Below are 12728 nucleotides of genomic sequence, written 5' to 3' on the forward strand. Positions count from 1 at the left end.
GGCTGCTCACCAAAGTTTCCCTTGGCAATGATAGAAATAGTGAGAATCTGATTTGCAACTTGAATTTAAATCTTAATAGCTTGCCAGCAATATAACAGCTCTAGAAATGATTAGATTTGTTGGGTTTGCCCTGGTTTTATTTTATTTTGTGTCTTGCATTTGCATTCTGGAGATCATTCAGCAACTCCGAACAGTTTGTGAAAAACAAACTTTTAAATGTAATGTAATGTATATATATTTTAATGTAGGGCCCCATCTTTCTACAAAACAGCTCACTCTTTCTGGGTGGCTTGTTAAATTGTTCTGCTGTGGATTCAGTCCACAATTGATTGATCCACAGTGGAATACTGTGAGATTCTGCTTCCAGTGTTAAGGACAAAGGAGGCAAAGTTTCAATTTCTGGCTCATTAGGAAGCACTCTGCCAGGGATTGAAATGTGGAAAATAGTTTAAAGTGTGTGTGTTTCATTATCAAAAGAGCAGACTACTCAAATCAGTTCATAACATGAAAAAATGCTATAAAATGAGCTTGTATTTTAAGAAATATACGCAAAAAAAATTGTTGTGAATTTTGAACTTTGAAAGACAGTTTTCAAATGCTGAAAGCGAGTTTATTTAGAGGACTTCCTTTTCTAGCAACCTTCTAAAGGCCCTGAGTTCTATACACAACTTAATCCCAAGTAGACCAAGTTAGGTTTGTGCTGTAAGTCACACTGTTTGGAAGATCCATTCATCCAGAGCATTTATACCCCATAGTAGCCTACAAATTAATAAATAAAAAGTCCCTGCTTTTGGACCTTCAATTTTAAAATGCATGGCATGAAAGGTAAAAGGGATGGGAAGGGAAGAACACAAGCAAATTCATCCTGTTCTCCTACTATCTTCTTTGCAATCTTGATTCATGGGCATTTAGCAACCAATCCTTAAACTACTGCTTACACTTTCTGCTCATATTAAGTGAAACTTCAATTTGGGGCTTTGATTTTTGTACACACACACACACACACACACACACACACACACACATTATTTGCTCTTCATATTCAATGCATCATCAAGTCATGGTCCCAGGGGCATGGTTAGAGGACACACTTTGCAGCCTCCTTGCTGAAGTTTAATAGATCTGGGCCTGGTCACCACCTGGCTGGGAAACCAGTGGGTCCTGGGAACCTCCCCATGTACACTGCCTTGTGGGATAGGGCCTCCCACTCAGCATGATTCCTCTGCTCTCAGGAGAGCAGGCTGAGATCATGCATACAGCCTGATATACCAGCATGCTAGGATAACAAAGCAGGCTGCTAGCTGATCACAACTATCTCCCCCAAACCAGGGAGAGAGATTCAATTATAATCTAACAAGGACTTTTACTGATATATTTTTTATAAGCAGTGAAAAGAGTTTTGCTGATTGACTAAAGTTGCTCCCACTTGCTGTCCCAAAGAACAGGCTGCTCAGCTGTGTGTCCTGCACTGTGACTGAGCAGCCTTCTGGAGGCCACTTGCCAGTGGAGGGTGGGGATAGAGGCAATACGGGCAGAGCAATGGATGCAAATTTTCATTTTGTACAGGCTTTTGCACATGAAGAACTATCAGAGTTCTAACCAGGCAAGCAATGGCAGGGAAGTGAGGGCTGTAGCCTGGGGAGAGTCCCAATTGCCCAGAGAGCAGAATCTCAGGGCCTGAGATTCCCCATCCCTATTGTAGGCTCTGCTGTGCTGGGACTGTCTCTTGGGAGTGTTAGCTGACTAGGCGTTCAGAGAAGTTGGTACTGATGGTGCGCTTGAATCCCAGAGCTTTGTCCAGCAGACCCTCATAGTGAAAACAGGATGCTGGTGGTACTGGAGGTGAGGAGCAAGGCAGCCGGGAGATGTGGCTTGAGTTACACATACCCCAGCGGCTTCCACAGCCAGCCAATCAAAGGGCCTTTTCTCTTTAAGCCTGTATGCTCAATGATTGATCAACTGACTAATTGAAGAGTCAACTATAGATAAGTCTGCAAAGTGCTAAACCTCAATATATTTTGAGGACAGCAAAAGAAGCGTGAAGGAAGTTTATTTTCATAAAAGAAAAAGTGGGGAGAGACAACCAAAACCCCTGCCAATAATTCTCCAAAGGAAAATCCATTTTTGATCTTGTCTTCTCCGGTCCATATTATGCTAAAATGTGCTGGAGCTAAGAGGGTCTCTGAAAAAAAAAACAAAAGTGCCTCTCAGCCCTGCCAATTAAATCCTCCCCCAAATTATCTGTGAGTGCTTTATTAGATTAATCTGCTGCTTATGTTGACGAAAACTTAGCGCTCTGGTTGATATATTTTTTAATTAATCTTTTAAAAACATCTTGTCACCCACATTGAGCCAATGAGACAGCATGATATATTAATCCTCATAGTTTTGTTTTTTTAATGCACAGCCTAGATCATTCTCCCCCTTCCCCAAAGGCAATTGTCACACTAAAAAGACAAATTGTTTTCAACTTTATTAGAAATCCTGCTACTACTGTGCAGCGTCCGCCAAAAAACAGAAGGCTGTCAGGAGTCATCCAGGATGGTTGGGGTCCAGTAAACTCCAGAGAACAGAGCTATTCTGTTGATGACCTTCGATCAACAGCCCTAGTCACTCCACGTCAGTCAGCCGGACAAACAAACAAACAGCCCGATCATATGCCCAAATGCACATGATGGATGCAGATGTGAGGCTCTGAAAGGACCCCTTTGCATTCAGAAACACCTGCAGGAATTCCAGAAGCACTGGAATGCCTTCTACCCTAATGCATCCGGGGAGGGGGGGTGTGGATCCTCACACATATCTACACACACACAAAGCACCTCATCCCAGGGGATGCTGCTGAGCATCCCTTGCTCTCCCGTCGAGGTCAGCTGGGTCCAGGCTTGGCTGTGATAGAACAACTCCTGGAATTTGTGCTATCCCATCCCTGTGGTGAAGAACAGTGGGGAAGGGGAGGGGGAGTTCTTCCTGTGGCATTCCCACAATGCCTTGCACCTGCTTGGGAAACCAAGAATGAAAGGATTCCTTTCTAATCTCTCGGCCTAATCCTCAAACCGTGGTTACAGCAGCAACGTCTCCCTCGCCAGAGAGAAAGAAAAGGCCATCCCCGATGTCAGATTTGTGTGGGCAGTGCATCCAACTAAAAAGTCCATGAAAGGTGGCGGAGGAGGGTGAAATCGACGAGGGAATTTTACACACCTCCTTTCTGGAAGAGCCCCTGCTTTTTAGGCTAAACAAAAGGGCTGGCATGAAATGGGTGTCCATTGCCACCAACGTCATGGGCTTGTGGCACCTGCACACTACGGCATATTTCAAGTGTCCTCCCTGCTGTTAAAATAATTGCCTTATCCAAGATCGTAAATTTTGCTATTTGAGGGTTGGGTACAATGCAATACCTCAAAACATGTAAGAAGCATATTCTCCAGAGGGAAGTTGTCAGGACCCTGAGCTTCACTGAACAATGACTACATAAGCCAATGGTCTGGAATTGCAACCCGTGTCCGTGTTCATGCCATCTGCTCTCTTATCAATCACTAAGCGGTTGCAGAACACATACCTAACTTCAGTAACATAGCAAGGATGGGGAGATGGCAAGACCTGCCCCAGGTGCAACCTGGCTGAGGCACAAAATGGGCATTAAAAGTCATTCATGTAATATATTAATAGTTATCAAAACAAATCTGAATTCTGTTGCGTTCCCCCCCCCCCTCTTGAGATTGGAATAATGAGGCATGGTGATGGGTGAAAAGCGAGATAATCACTTTTTCTGAAAAGTTTGGTGCAAGAAACAAAATCTACAATTACTTTTTAACTCACTCCAAATTTTACCAGTCACTCTCATTTTGGATCAGTCCAAAGGTAAATCCTGTTTTGGTTTATTACTTTACTCATCACATATAATCCATTGGCTATTTATTTTCAATTTGTGTGGAACTTGGTCCTGGAAAACAAGGACTTTAGGAAGCACCAGTTTATTTTGCAATTTCCTTCTGGGTTCTTTTATAGGAGAGGTGGTCTCACACAACATTTTCCAACCTGACTGTGAGGCCCCTTAATGCAAGCCTAGATCAAATATTTCTTTGACACCCATCTCTTCTCCTTCCTTTTCTATATGCTTTTTATCAAGGTATTTCACTTTTAAAATTTTGAAAACTTGCATTTAGCATTTTTAGCAACCGGATGCATGGCTGGCTGTGCAATTTGAAGCTGGGGGAAATATCTAGCTTGCTCCTGAAAAAAGCAGCACCCAGTGGTCTCAGCTGCTCCAGAATATGTCACTCTCTCACCCCCCCCCCCAACAAACTCCCTTATACATCCATCAGACTCCCTTTCCTCTCTCACTGCTCACATGATGCTTTGTTTATAATTGCCTCCAGAGACAAGGCCAAGTACCATTTCACCCCCTACCCCCAGTAGGTCGGCTAGATTCAGGGCCCCCACACAGCGAAACTTTAAACTTTTTCTGATGTCCCTGAGTGGTGCTTTTCTTTCTCTATTCAACTTGTGCCTACATTTTGGGTTCCAAACAAAGCTGTTCCCTGGACCTCAGAACTTCTAGGAGCAGAACTGGGTGCAAGCAAGTGCCAGACATTGTCCGCTCCTAAAGGATGCCAGGGAGCTGGGCCGCCCAGCAGCAAATTAGAAACTTTTGGCTCCTAAAGAATGAGCTGGGTTGTTTGTTCCTGCTCTCTGCAGCTGCTTCCCCCCTTCTCTTCCTCCCTCCCCCTCCCCCCCCCGTTTTTTGTGGTTTATTACACACAGGGTCCTTGATGAATGGGAGCCCCTGTTTTACAGTACACCCCACTTACAGGACTTCTCTCCAGGCCCACCACAGATCTGACTCATCAGCAGCAGGGCACCGCCATCATAATTCTTCCTAGAAACCAGAGGATAAAAAGGGGTTTGTTGGAGGTTGGCTGGCCTGCCGAGAGTCCTGCCTGCAGGCCCTGCTAATGCCATAGCTAGTTGTTCAGGTCTTTGGCCGAATAAGGTAACAGAAACAAAGATTGTTCCCTTGTTGGGAAAGGCGACTGTGCCCAAGTTTGGGGCTGGGAGTGTGTGTGTGTGTGTGTGTGTGTGTGTGTGTGAGAGAGAGAGAGAGAGAGAGAGAGAGAGAGAGAGAGAGAGAGAGAGAGAGAGAGGGGGGGGGGCAGGGCACCCGTCCAAGTGGGATTAAGCCTGCGAGTGCAACTTTATGAGGTCTGGCTGGGTGGCGGAGAGACTCTCCAGAGTGGAAGGAGCCAGTTCAAACATAATTTATGACATGTCACTCATAGTTAGAGGCGGCTGTCGTTAAGAGTTAATTGTTGCATTGTGTTCAGCGTCTACTGATAAGAATTCTATAAGCTGCTTACATGTTATCATAACTCATGGGTAACGAGAGAGAGAGAGAGAGAGAGAGAGAGAGAGAGAGAGAGAGAGAGAGATGCAGTAAAGGGAAAATGAAAGTGATTACTCACCAGTCATCATCAGCAAGTGAGTGAGTGAGAGGCTGTTGTGGGATCAGTGCCCCAGGTGTAACTCAGGGGCACCTGAGGTTAAGCTCCCCTTGGCCAAGGACTCATTGTGTGGGCCACTGATTTAGTCATGCTCTGTCTACATCAATTCCCCACCTGTACCTTGGGAATATTTATCCCCAGTGTGCTATTGTAACTAGACCTGCACCGTAATTGCTACTGGCCACAGAATTATGTTCATCCCAAGAACCTCAGCTTTCACTTATTTATTTTTTAAGTTTCAAGCCCTCAAGCACTCATATACTGGCTTGAAAGTGCATGGTTGTTGTTGTTGTTGTTCCTTGTCGGGGGAGGGGGAACAATTTTTACAATTACTACTTGCCTTTATAAACTCGTCCTTCCTCCGCAGAACTCAGAGCAATAAAGAATATTTCTCCTCTTTCCTTTTATCCTCACAACAACCCTGTGAGTCAGGCCATGCTGATATAGAATCACTGCAATTTAAATATATAATATAGAATCATTGCAATTGGAATATTGAACATAGGATGCATCAACAGCATTCATGAGAAGTGGCTATGAAACTTCTGTTTAAATGCCTGCAGTAAAGCAGAGGAGGAAGTCTGTTCCACGTTGAACTGTTTTTCTTGTCAGCAAGTTTCTCTGAGTGTTTTAGCAAACTCTGCTTCAGATGCCCATCCTCCCCGCTGCAAACTATCTAGCATGAAAGGCAGAATTTGTGCATCCCTCCTGCACAAGTTCTAAATGTACAGGAACTCTTGAGAGTAGAGGGTGTGGCATATGAATTTATCAAATAAAATAAAAAAGAGTAACTTGTACAATTCGCTCTGGGAGAGACATGTCAGTTTCACCCCTCCCAGTTTACAGAGACAAGAGTCACATCCCACCCCCACCCCACCCCCGCTGATCTGGATGCACAAAACAGTTCTTCATTCATTCCTAGCTACTGCTTCGTGTTGCCTCCCAGAGCCAAACTAGTTGTGCCCCATTTGTTCAACCACCTGTTCGCTCTGTTCACAGATAAAGCAGGGAGGTAAGTGATTTTAGCATCAATAGAGGCACGTGGTGTCATTCCAAATTCAACATCCTCTCTGCAGATCCACGTTGGCTCTCAGAAGCAGGGGTCTTGGCGCGGGCTCTGCCTTCAGCAGCAACCCACGCCCTGGTTATTCTGACAGTTGATTGCTGACAAGGCTTTTCTGATGCGCCCGGCTTCAGAATGCAGCTGCATGTTTGCTCATGGCCTTGCACTGCCGCGATCATATTACGCCCACCATGGTTGTCTCTAAAGAGAGGGATTGGCTTTAAGCCCGCGCTGTTCCTTTTTAAAGCTCTTAATGGAGCAGGCCTTGGATGTCTTAAAGACCTCACCCATCAGACCCAGGCTTAAGGAGATCTTGGCCAAGACATTATCTACTGTTTCAAAAATCCACCATTCCTCCGCCGGCACATATACCCCGTGTGGGTCTCGCCTTCCATTATTTCACCCCTTAATTTCCTCCATGCTGCATTTCCATGCTCTGATGTGCGGCATGCAGTTTGCAGTCCGCCGCTGGATGACATGTTGACCAAGGGGTATTGGGGAAGCTTGAGTTCATGGAGTTTCTGGGTCGGCCCTGTCACCAACCACCACACAACACTGCTTTAAGAAATAAGGACCAACGGACTGACGAGGCACATTGCATACATAAACTGCTATATAGATTTAATGACAACACACATACACACACAATCAATCAATCAATCAAAACCCCAACAACCCTCCATTAAATAATAAGCTAAGACAGGGACAAGATACAAAACAGGCCCACTGCCACTGTTGGTAGCTAGCTGAATGGCCTTAACACAATGCTGTGATAAGAGGTTGTAGAAAAAACAAAGCTTTCTAGAACTAGCCCGGTTAAACTCTCATTTGCTGAGTGCCACGTTTAAGATTCAGAGATGATCAAATTTTATTGACTAGCTTTATTTTGCTTAGGTAAAGTTTTTTTAAATTCCCTTGACTGCCTCTCATGACAAGACAGATTGATGGCTTGAGGGGAACTGAGGAAGCTCCCTCATACCGCGTTACACTGGTCCATCTAGCTCACTATTGTCCTCACCAACTGGGTGCAACTTTTCTGGATTGTAGGCAGAGGACATTCCCATCCTTCCTGGAGATGCCAGGGAGCAATGTTTGTTGTGCTGATTGGTACATTGTGTAGCATAGCTGCTTTCAGTTCATCGCACCTGCTATTTTGCAGGTGGGATTCAGTGACATACCAACAAATTCAGGTCACACCAACACCGTATATTTAAAGCCCTCTTATATCAATTCAGCAGCCATGCCTCCCCCTCCCCACAAGGAATCGTGGGTGTTGTCCATTGTTAAGGGTGCTGAGAGCTGTTAGTAGGCTCTTAACAAACCAGTTATCATGATTCTTGGGGTGGGGGGGGGAGGAGGAATCCATGATAGTTAAAGTGATATAGGAGTGGGCTGCACTGATAAAGTGGATTTGGACTCCTGCGCAATGAACCCACTCCCAAAACAAACCGGGCCATTCTGCAGTAATGAAAGTTATGGGAAAGTGGACTGGAAGGGGTGGAATCACCACTGTGTGACACAGTGTCATATCAAACCTCCCCACAAACAAATCAGAATGAATGCTCATTTGCATGCAGATGGATAACGTTGAATACTCAATAAACACAGGGCCGGCCCACCCATGAGGCAGACTGAGGCAGCTGCCTCAGGTGGTGGAACCCCAAGAGGTGGTGCCCCCATGGGCACTCCGCCTCTTTCACCACTGGCAGAGCAGCATTGAGACGACACCTTTCCTTTTTGTCTCAGGCGGCAAAACAGGATGTGCCATGCCTGAATAAGCAGGTCACCTGGGGCCAACCGTTGTGGCCTGGGCTTGTGGGTTGATTCAATGTGGTGGGAACAGGGCTGAGTCCTCCCTACCAGCAGTGGACACTGAATCGGTTCCTTGCAGCACTTATGCTTACTATGGACCTTGTTTTGAGGCAGATGTGTCTGTATTTAATGAAGGATAGATGTGTAGTTATTTTGGTACCCAGATGAGATGCTTCAGGGTTGAGAAAGACATTTTACTTACCTGAAATCTTCAGAGGAAAGGTGGGCTCCCTGCCTTTTCTGCTGGAGCACCAAGGCCAAAGACACAGCTGAAGAACTATGAGGTAAGCTGGAGTTGTTCCCCAATAACACACCTTTGGGGAAGAAAATCAGTGGGAAGGTTTGGCTTAACAGTTTGGCTCCAGACATAGTTGCATATACCTAGCCTGTGCCAGGCTTTTCTGTGCAGGTGGACATGTACACCCACATCCTCAGCATGGGGACCAGGCCTAGCATCTTAGTCATATTTGACTGTACATCCTGACACAGCTGTGGTGTAGTGACCAGGAAACCTCTGATTCACATCTTGCTTCTCCATTGAACTCACACTTCCTCAGTCTTTATGCCAATCCATCTGCATATGGAATGTGAAAAGCACTGTTACAAGGAGTACAAGATAACTTAGATGGAATTTCTTCTTTTCTATTTTTAATGCTTTGAAGTGCCATATAAATCTATGGTCCTTTCATAAAGTTTCCTTTCCAGCCAGGAAAATTATGGCCGGTATTCTGCACACATGTTCCATCAGCACAAAGACTTTTGACTGCACAGCAGAACTCTCTCCCCCCCCCCCCCACCCGCTATGGGATTTTCTCCAACCCTGCAAAACAGATTGGGGGAGGATGCAGGGCACACTGGGAGAAGAGAGGGGGTAGTTCTGCTGCGCAAATGGAAATCCTTGCACTAACAGAACCAGTACATTGGCTACTACTCCTATGTGTGGGAGCAGTTTCTCTGCTTTGCTGGATCATGGAGAAAATAAGAGTCCTCGCTTTAAAGTAGCATGTGAATAGAAGGACTGCAAATGACATTGAATGCAGCCTTTGGCAGATGGGCTTTTGGGATCTCTCATTTCCCTTGGGAAGTTGTCTCCCAAAATACATGCTTCAGATGGTAGGGCTACTCACATATGGAAGAAAAATATGTTTGAGCCACTTCTGAACATGTAACGGATCCACATGTTGGGAAAAGGAAGGGCCAAACTGGTCAGTCACCAGGGATGAGGAAGAGATTTTGTCTTTTCTTATGCATTTCAGTCTTATACATGTTTACACAGAAACAAGCCCTTCTGAGTTCACTGTGGCTTGCTCCCAAGTAAGTGTACATAGGATTGCAGCTTTAGCACATGGCAGGAATTAAAGTTGCTCTGCAGGTATTTCAAGGTGGGTCCCTCTGGCTGTTCCCACTCTCTCTTTATGCACAGAATTGTATTCTAGGTGATGCCAGTTCAGCAGTAAGGAGCTGATCATTACAGAAAATTTCTACAGCTCTGTTCAGAATGCAGTGCTCAATTTTTCATTTAACATTTTAAGAATTACATCCAATATAAATTACATCTTGCCCAATAAGAGCCTCAAATTTACAATCATATTACATTACTCTAATAGAAACCCTTCATGTCTGTTGACAAACAACCCAGATCTTCCCTCCAGATCAGTCCAAACAACAATAATGCAAGTTCATTAAGCCATAATTTTATTTCAACTGAAATGTCTCACCTGTGGTATTTTAGGTTTTCATTAAGGCCCTGAAGCTGTCTTTTTAGACAGTTCATTTTTTTGGACAGCTCATCAGATTCCCAAGTCCTTGCTGTAGTCCAGCACTTAAGAGTGAAAGGGTCACCCAATCCCACAGGAAGCTGAGTGATCCCTGATAAATCTGATTAGCTGCAAACATTTCCACATCAGCTATCAAGGCTTAACTGAACAACAGGAATCTTTTTTTGCTGCATTGTGTTGCTGTGACTTCCACCTTCTTCACTGAAATTTGTCTCCATTGACCCTCCTGTTCTTGTGCTCGTCTAAACTCCAGATCCTGCTCCTGGTCTTCCTGACAAAACTTTGCATGGATAAGGAGAGCCTGATGGATTGAGCTAATGACCCATCTAGTCCAGTATCCTGTTCTCACACTGGCTAACCAGATACCCAAGGAAAGCCCACAAGCAAGACCTGGGTGCAACAGCACTCTTCCCTCCTGCAATTTCTAGCCACCGGCATTCAGGAGCATTACTCCTTCTGACAGTGGAGGTGAACATAGCCAGCATGCCTACTGGCCACTGATATCCTTTTCCTCCATGAATTGGCCCAATCCTATTTTAAAGCCATCCAAGCTGGTGGCCATCAGCGCCTCTTGTGAGAGCAAATCCCATAGTTTAATGATGCACTGCATGAAGTACATACTTTTGTCTGTACTGAATCTTCTAACATTCAGCTTCATTGGAGGTCCACATGTTCTAGTGTCATGAGGGCGAAAAACTTTTCTCTGTCCATATTCTCTATGCCATACATGATCTTATACATCTCTATAATGTATCCCGTCTTCTAAATGTTGGATTCTCTAGCAACAACAACCCAAATGTACAAGGTGTAACATCTTCTCCCCTTTCATAAATTAAATATTAAGTTATCGGGACAGAGATGTTCTCAGGACAGTGTCTCATAGTGCAACAAATTTAATCCAGCTTGAAACCCATTTAATTGTAAGACGCTTCCCTTCCTGGCTCCAAATGCTGGGGCTTAAGTAGCCTTTGTCAGTGCTCTGTAGCCTCTTCTCAGAACTGCAGTTCCCAGGGCTCCTTGGGTGGCAGCCAAATCAGTACAAGAGGCTTGATAAACTGGTTCAGATTTATAGAGTCCCGAGAAGACGCTGGGTGTTATTCACACCAACCAGAGTGTCATGGTTCTGCTTTTTGAAGTTCCTCTCAGCAATGCCCAATGGGGAACTCGCACAGGGAAGTAGGTTCTCCTTTGAGTTTTGTATAAGGAACTCATGAATTCACTTGTGGGTAATTCTAATAGCCTCTGAAACTGCTGGTTATGTTCTGTGTTATCCACATGCCTTCTCCCCTGCAAAATTATTTCTAAAATTCAGCATCAAAGTAATGCAAGCACAACAAAGTTGGACATATTAAACTGCCTTATGTCAGGCCATGGGTCCACCTACCTCACTATATTCTGCTAATCTGACTCCAGGTGGCTCCATGAGATTTCAAGCAGTGGCCTTTTCCTGCCCGCCTACCCAAGTTCCTTTAACTCAGAGGTGGGGAACCTCAGGCCTGGGGTCTCCCATGCAGCCCTCTATGTTTCTTTATCTGGCCCTCAGGATTCTCCTGGACCATGCCTCTTCCCCAGGTCACACCCTGCATCAGTTCTCCTCTGTGTCCTCCTTGGCTGCTTTTCCTGGCTGGAATATGATGCATTGTACTGACCTAGAAGATGGAGAAATGTGGGTGGATATAGACATCTCTGATGTTCATAAGGCTGGAATGTAGCCTTTTGTATGAAGGTGTGCATCACATCCATTAAAGCTCTGCCCACTTTTGCCTGCAGCCCTGCCCACTGCTGACATGCGGCCCCTAGAAGGTTGCCTATGAGGTTGTATGGCCCTCAAACTGAAAAAGGCTCCTCCCTCGGCTTTAGTTAATGATGCCAAGAGTCAAACATTGAGTTTTCCCATGAATGTTAGGTGTTCTACCTTTGACCTGCAATCCTCAATCCCAATATTTTGTGAACATTCTGATAAACGAGAAAAGCACATGTTCATTGTATGTCAACGTTAATTGTATGCAGGTCATCTCAGATGGTGACAGCAGTCACGAAATTATAAGACGCCTGCTTCTTGGGAGAAAAGCAATGACAAACCTAGACAGCATCTTAGAAAACAGAGACATCACCTTGCCAACAAAGGTCCGTATAGTTAAAGCTATGGTTTTCCTGGTAGTGATGTATGGAAGTGAGAGCTGGACCATAAAGAAGGCTGATCGCCGAAAAATTGATGCTTTCAAATTATGGTGTTGGAAGAGATTCTTGAGAGTCCCATGGACTGCAAGAAGATCAAACCGATCCATTCTTAAGGAAAGCAGCCCTGAGCGCTCACTGGAAGGACAGATCCTGAAGCTGAGGCTCCAATACTTTGGCCACCTCATGAAAAGAGAAGACTCCCTGGAAAAGACCCTGATGTTGGAAAAGATTGAGGGCACAAGGAGAAGGGGACGACAGAGGACGAGATGGTTGGACAGTGTTCTCGAAGCCACCAGCATGAGTCTGACCAAACTACGGGAGGCAGTGGAAGACAGGAGTGCCTGGCGTGCTCTGGTCCATGGGGTCACAAAGAGTCGGACACGACTAAACAAC

At 45.1% G+C, this 12728-nt stretch overlaps 1 protein-coding gene across 6 annotated transcripts in view; it reads right to left on the reverse strand.

The window, feature by feature from the left end:
• Positions 1 to 12728, reverse strand: part of LOC309369918 (uncharacterized protein) — a 456081-nt gene that overhangs the window by 25598 nt on the left and 417755 nt on the right. For 4 of the 6 annotated variants that reach the window (XM_081911392.1, XM_081911393.1, XM_081911391.1 and 1 more), the window contains exons 7-8: positions 8579 to 8690; positions 4812 to 4879 (exon numbers count right to left, since the gene is read on the reverse strand). In XM_081911392.1, the coding sequence (XP_081767518.1) occupies positions 4812 to 4879; positions 8579 to 8690 (180 nt within the window). Of the gene's footprint in view, positions 1 to 3559; positions 3617 to 4811; positions 4880 to 7716; positions 8691 to 12728 lie in introns of those variants that run through there. The other 2 variants (XM_081911395.1, XR_014168271.1) reach the window with 2 other exon arrangements.

The sequence above is a fragment of the Podarcis melisellensis genome (genome assembly GCF_964234715.1).
Source record: "Podarcis melisellensis genome assembly, chromosome: 5".
Classification (NCBI taxonomy): Eukaryota; Metazoa; Chordata; class Lepidosauria; order Squamata; family Lacertidae; genus Podarcis; species Podarcis melisellensis.